The 6,000-nt window shown below is 43.1% G+C and overlaps 1 protein-coding gene across 3 annotated transcripts in view; it reads left to right on the plus strand.

The window, feature by feature from the left end:
* snd1 (staphylococcal nuclease and tudor domain containing 1) overlaps positions 1-6,000 on the plus strand; it is a 186,771-nt gene that overhangs the window by 155,258 nt on the left and 25,513 nt on the right. For all 3 annotated transcript variants that reach the window (XM_071541726.1, XM_071541724.1, XM_071541723.1), the window contains one exon: positions 5,534-5,657. In XM_071541726.1, coding sequence (XP_071397827.1) covers positions 5,534-5,657 — 124 coding nt within the window. The remainder of the gene's footprint in view (positions 1-5,533; positions 5,658-6,000) is intronic.

A 6,000-nucleotide genomic window follows, 5' to 3' on the forward strand; every position in this document is an offset into this window, starting at 1 on the left:
ATTACAGAACGAGGGAGAAAAAACAACAGAGGAAGAGAGAGATAAAGACAGAGACAGAGATTGGCCAGGATCAGACACAGTCAGTGGTTTGGCTCTTTTTTGGATCATCGCTTTGGCTCTCCCTTCAACACAAAATAGGGAATCACACTCGACACGTTTTACCCTTCCTTGCACACAAATTTTTAGTTGTCTTTGTGCCAACATTAAATTGCAGTCCACGTCTCTATATTGCAGAGTGTCTTGGTTGTATTTCCTGTTGATGTGACTATGCACATTGATATGTGCCCATTTCACTGGGAGGTTGCACTGCTGTAGGCATTTGCTCATTTGACCCCAGAGGGTTCGGCTTTACTGTGTGCTCCGAAGCGTATAGCATGTAAAGCTAATTTCTGTTTTCTTACATGATGATCTCAGTGAAGATGATGAAAAAGTTGAAACCAGTCTATAGCGCCTGTACAATCTTCGTGAACCTGAAGGCACAGAAGGCCAATGCAGCTGCAACCTGCAGAAACTGAGGCGAACAGCTTTCCCTGTTTGCATGATTCCCGTTGATGAACTCTGAATTCTACAATAATTCTTCCAATTCTTCCTTTCTGCTGGCCCGAAAACTGCATATACACACGAGAACGACTTTGGATCCCAAAGGCTCTTAAAGCAAGGCTGAATCATCTGGGCAGAGTTGGATTAGTCTTAATCAATGGGTATTGCCCACCGAAAGTAAAGGAATTGCATTCCTTTGTGAAATAAATTCAGGGCAGTGTGCGTTAGACCATTTATTAGATTTAGATTAGATATAGAACTTTTATTAGATTTAGATATTACATTTAAGAGAGTTATGTGTACGCACTACCAATACGCGTCTGGAGTCTTTGTAGCGCGCGCTAACTCTCTTTTCCCCAGAACAACTAATTGCTTTGATCCTTTCTAATAACCTTGGTAATTAGATAGCATCCCTAAAATTTTCATTCAGCTCAGTTTACTAAGTCAGGGAGGCCTTGGCCTGCACCGCTTTCCCTCCATCTGAGCTCCTGATTTATGACCCTTTGTTCCTCACACACACACGCACACATACTGCTCCCCCCACTCACACATACACACACTACCTGTTGTGTTATTTTCGAATTTTAGGATTATTATGCCTTTTTTTTTGCCTATTATACTCAAATGCACAGCCATTTGATACATTACTATTATGTCACCATTTGATACATTACTAGTATAATAAACTTCATTCATTGTTGCACAGTAGCTTGCCTAGTGCTGTTCATTTATTGAAGGGACAAATTTAGTTGGTCAGCTTAATATACGATCCAAATTAATTTAATTGATGTACCATTAATATTTGGAAATTGTAATCACTAATTAAAATTCCAAATTTATGGCTGATTTTATGAGACTGATTTAAGAAACTACTGTTCTACCAACACATGGATGATGTGTGCCTAGTAAATTGGTGACCCCCACGCCAGGCCATCATGGCCCAAGATGCCTGCACAGCAAATTAGACATGTGAATCCCAGGAGGGGATGATGAGAATGCATGAGGTGTACTCTGCATATGAAATCAAACGCACCCTGCAGTCTTGCACAGGGGCACACAGGAGGAGGAAAGGTGTAGACGTTAAGAGGTGTTCTTCACTACTCAATCAAGATGTCAGGAAGAGGCTGAAGATGTGTGTGTGTGTGTGTGTGTGTGTGTGGGTGTGTGTGTGGGTGGGAAAGGTAAGAACAAAAACGATATCCGGTGTGAATGGAAAATGGTGTGTGTGCGCGTGCATGCATGTCTGCACATGTGTCTACATTGTGCCTTACATTTTCACATAAGCACCACATTCACCAATTATTTTGGCCAAATTGATCTCTATCAACAGTACACGCATCATTGATGAGTTTGGAAGGTTGGAATAAACGTTTTTTTTCCTTGTCAATCTGTAATATAATTAAAAACTAAAATTGTAAATCAACCAACATAGAACACATAAATTATAATATAATAATTGATACAGTGAACTCTTATTTGTCGAAAGATGTCTACATCCATGAAAACACATTAACCACCACAACCCATTTTTTTCCTAAGAGTTCTTCTAAGTAGTTGGTTGAGGGAAGTGGATTTACTGTTAACGTTGTGACTGGACTTGACCCGGCAGTAATTAGAGTGAATCTAAGGGTCACAGTGGATCATAAATCAGCCCAGTGAAATCAGTGATCCATAGCACTGCACTGTCAGCGCCCTGTTACTGCAAGCCCTGCCAGATCCTATGTAAACTTCAGCCATATATGGATTTGGTTTTGGTAGAGATATAAAATCACTCTGAGATTTATAACACATAAACTTCATAGCGCCAGTGAACGTAAACACGACAAATTGCATTAGCGCCATACATATAAAATACATTCAGGTTAAATATACTCTCAGGTTCCATAGCACGGTATGTGGATGTGTAGCTGTTAGATTAAACTGTATTCATGGATCAGTTTAATCGGCAGTTACATTTACACATGACAGTAATTTGCCTTGTTGAGCTGGTTTATAAATAAACGTCAAACAGCGAACAAATATAGACAGACATAATGAACATAGCATGGCGTTCAGGTTTGGGTCTGGATGTGTGTGCATGGTGTCCTGCGTCTGTATACCAATAATCACTGATATGCATATGCTGCGTTTTTCCTTAAAGCTACAATATATTCAACTTTTTGACTTTATAAATAACAATAAATGAATAGGATATCTCATACCTTATCAGTCTGGGTCTGTGTGTGACCCTGTGGATACATGTGTAAATCCTCTATTTGCAAGTGACATTGCCTTAATTGCGGATTCCCTGAATTTGTCGTCTCCTCCTTCAATCTCTGTTGTGGGCTTTACCGATGTTGGTTACCTCAGCTTCAGGCTAGAAGCTGTTTCAAGATAGACAGCTCATCAAGATGAGTGACAAGTGTTGGGACAGGAACATGACCACAGGAGGGGGAGGAGGGCGGGACAAACGGTATACCTGTCTCAAGACAAAAAGTTGCATATCGTAGCTTTAAGTCATGTGTTAGGCTATGCTACTTCCACCAGTGGACCATAGTGTCCCTCACTTAATGCATCTCATATTCCAGCTGTACCGCTCTACTTCCATCCCTCCCTGCCTATTCCATTTACATAAATAAAGCATTGTTAATTAGGCTATATTAAGTAGCTAAATCCATTAGGCTTCGTGTGTGTATGTACATATATATAAATCACTGGGTAGAACCCCCTTAAAGCTCATGTGTTATTTATGCAGTTCTCTATGGACCCAAAGTGGAACATGGCCCAAGAAAGGAAATAAATATATAAGTCAGTGTAAATACACACACACGCACGCACCAACGCACACTAGCACATGCTTCCTCCCTGGTCTGAGAAGGAAGGAAGGCACACTCTAACTTTTTTTAATTAGATTAATAAATCAAGGAGGAGGCTGACTCTGACAGCCGCAGCCTGATGCCATTCCACTAAGTCTGCACCAAGCCGCTGTGGTAAAGCTACAGCGTCACAACGTAACCACACCACCTTTGTGTGTGTGTATGTGTGTGTGTGTCTTGATGAGGCAAGGGGTTCGGAAAGCAATTCATCTGACATGTTTTCCAAAAACTGCACCTTCTACAAAACGCTGAGGACGCGTCTGTTTGGTGTGTGTCTGTGTGTGTATTTATATTCCCATTCCCCTCTCTGCATTCATCAGCAGTCGGTGTAGCAGTGGGTGGCCAATGAGATGTTTGGACACCCCCCCCCAAATCAAATTGAGCTCCCATCAGCCTTTCCTTCACACGCTCCTCTTTAACGAGGCCTAGTTTCTCCGTTCCCCCACCCCCCCACCTTCTCCATCCCTTCGTACCCCCTGTGGGTTAGCTGAGTTGCTCGCTCTCGCTCTCTCTCTGTTTAAGTTTGACATCATGCTAATGAAGGTATCTTGCCCAGTGCTGGCTGGCGGCTGCCTGGCTGTTTCAGCACAGATAAACCTGGGAAAACAGCCGAATAGTTTTGTTTTTTTCCCTTCGTCTTCTTGCGCTCCACAAGCAAATGCTCTTACGCAGGCGGAAATAATATAAGGTGCTCATAAGAACTCAGAGCAGCAGTGAGGGAGTAAAGAAAGGTGTGTGTGTGTGTGTAGGGGGGGAGGGTGTACTGTGGTGCTGCCTGCCTCCGAGCTGTTTGTTTGATTGTAACACGCATAGTAAGCAGACCCTACTAATTTTACACACACACAGACACACACGCACAAGTGCTGTTAGTCTTGCACCTTGTTGGTGTTGGTGTCGTGGTTGTTGACGTCGTCGTCTTCGCTGGCCCCAGGGTCACAAATGCTAAAACAGCGACTCTTTAGCCTGGGTCACACCTCAACACACTACACTCTCTGGATGGTTGTTTCTGTGTGTGTGTGTATGTGCTTGTACTTTGCTAATTGTATCCATATATGTGCCTTTATTTGCCTTTGACTGTAAGACTGTTGGTAGTGTTACATATCTGAGAATATTTTGTTTTTACCTCCATATCCTCCCAGTGTAGAAACAGCTGTGTGTATGTGTGCCTGTGTTTGTTTGGAGAGAGCTGTTGCATTATCCTCCCACCCTACCTACCCCCCCTCCAGGCGGAAATCAATGGAAATGGGTTGTCAACAAATCACCATGTAATTTCACATGGGCCACTTTGCTAAACTCGCTGCTGTAAGCGCTTCCGCACTTTACACAGCCTCGCAAGCACGGCCCCGCACAAACTCGCTCATATACACACATGCGTGCATGAACGTACTGAAACATACACAAACAAACATACACAATACACAAACAGCAGAACACACACCCACAACCACACTCTTGTAGACACATACACTCAATTACACACACAAACAGCTCCCCAATTGCAGCTGATGGCTGCAAATCAGCCTTCCACTTATTGCAGTCAGTGAGTCCATGGAGCCCTGACTTGCTATCTGAATTCTCCAACTCAGACTATATCGACGGCCGCATTCTCGCCTTGAATCCGCCATAACAGTTCTGCCGCACATGATATAATGGCTTGATAGGCGAGAAAGGCCCATTGGGAGAGCTGTAGTTCTCCAACAGGGAACTAGCATTAGCTGCATGTTGCTAATGGGCTAACAGCAACAGAAACCTTTTTGAGCTGTGCAGCTAGCAGCCATTTTGGGCCTGAGTCTCTGGAGAGCAGTGGGGAGTGACATGGTTGTGAGCTGATTATTTCTGGCATACCATTAGCAACAAACTGTTAAAGAGAGAGCAGTTTTTTTAAAATGAGTTTAAATCAGGAGCTGTACGGTCTAGCCAGGTGGACTCATGCCATTTGTCTTTGTCCAGATGTATCAAGTGTTATAGCTGATTCTCTAAAGCAGGGGTGGCAGTTTTGTACATTTGGTAAAGAGTTTGGTGTTTTCTCATGGAAATGGACTAACGCTGAATCCAACATATTTGCTGAACATTTGTTTAAGTGCTGTGCCTTGGCCTTTTATCCACTCCCTCTCTCCATCCGTTCTCACCCATGTCAGGAGGCCAGTTGGAGAGTCTGATGGAGACCATGAGGGCAGAGATCGCTGCCCAGCCGCCTGTAGAGGGATCCTACGCCGCACGCCGAGGGGACTACTGCATCGCCAAGTTCGCTGATGGAGAGTGGTACGCATTCTCATATGCACGCACACACACACACACACACACACACACACACACACACACACACACACACACACACAGACACACACAGGCAAACATTCAACCTCTCTCTAGTGTTTCTCTCATGACCATAGTTAAATGTAGATTTGTTTTCCCGTGTCAGTTTGATAGGATGAACCAGTATTACCTTAAGCCATGAGAGATCTATTACAATACTTGAGAAATCATCATCATATAATTTGCTGAGCTGCGAAATTGCCATTTCCGTAATGACACATTGAGTTTCACACACATATACTATAATGAAGTCTAATGTTACTTAGCTCTGTTTATTTATTTATTTACT

The sequence above is a fragment of the Centroberyx affinis genome, unplaced genomic scaffold, assembly GCF_046629955.1.
Source record: "Centroberyx affinis isolate AG114_WGS23_722 - 3 ecotype Tasmania unplaced genomic scaffold, CSIRO-AGI_Caff_v1 ptg003935l_1, whole genome shotgun sequence".
Lineage (NCBI taxonomy): Eukaryota > Metazoa > Chordata > Actinopteri > Beryciformes > Berycidae > Centroberyx > Centroberyx affinis.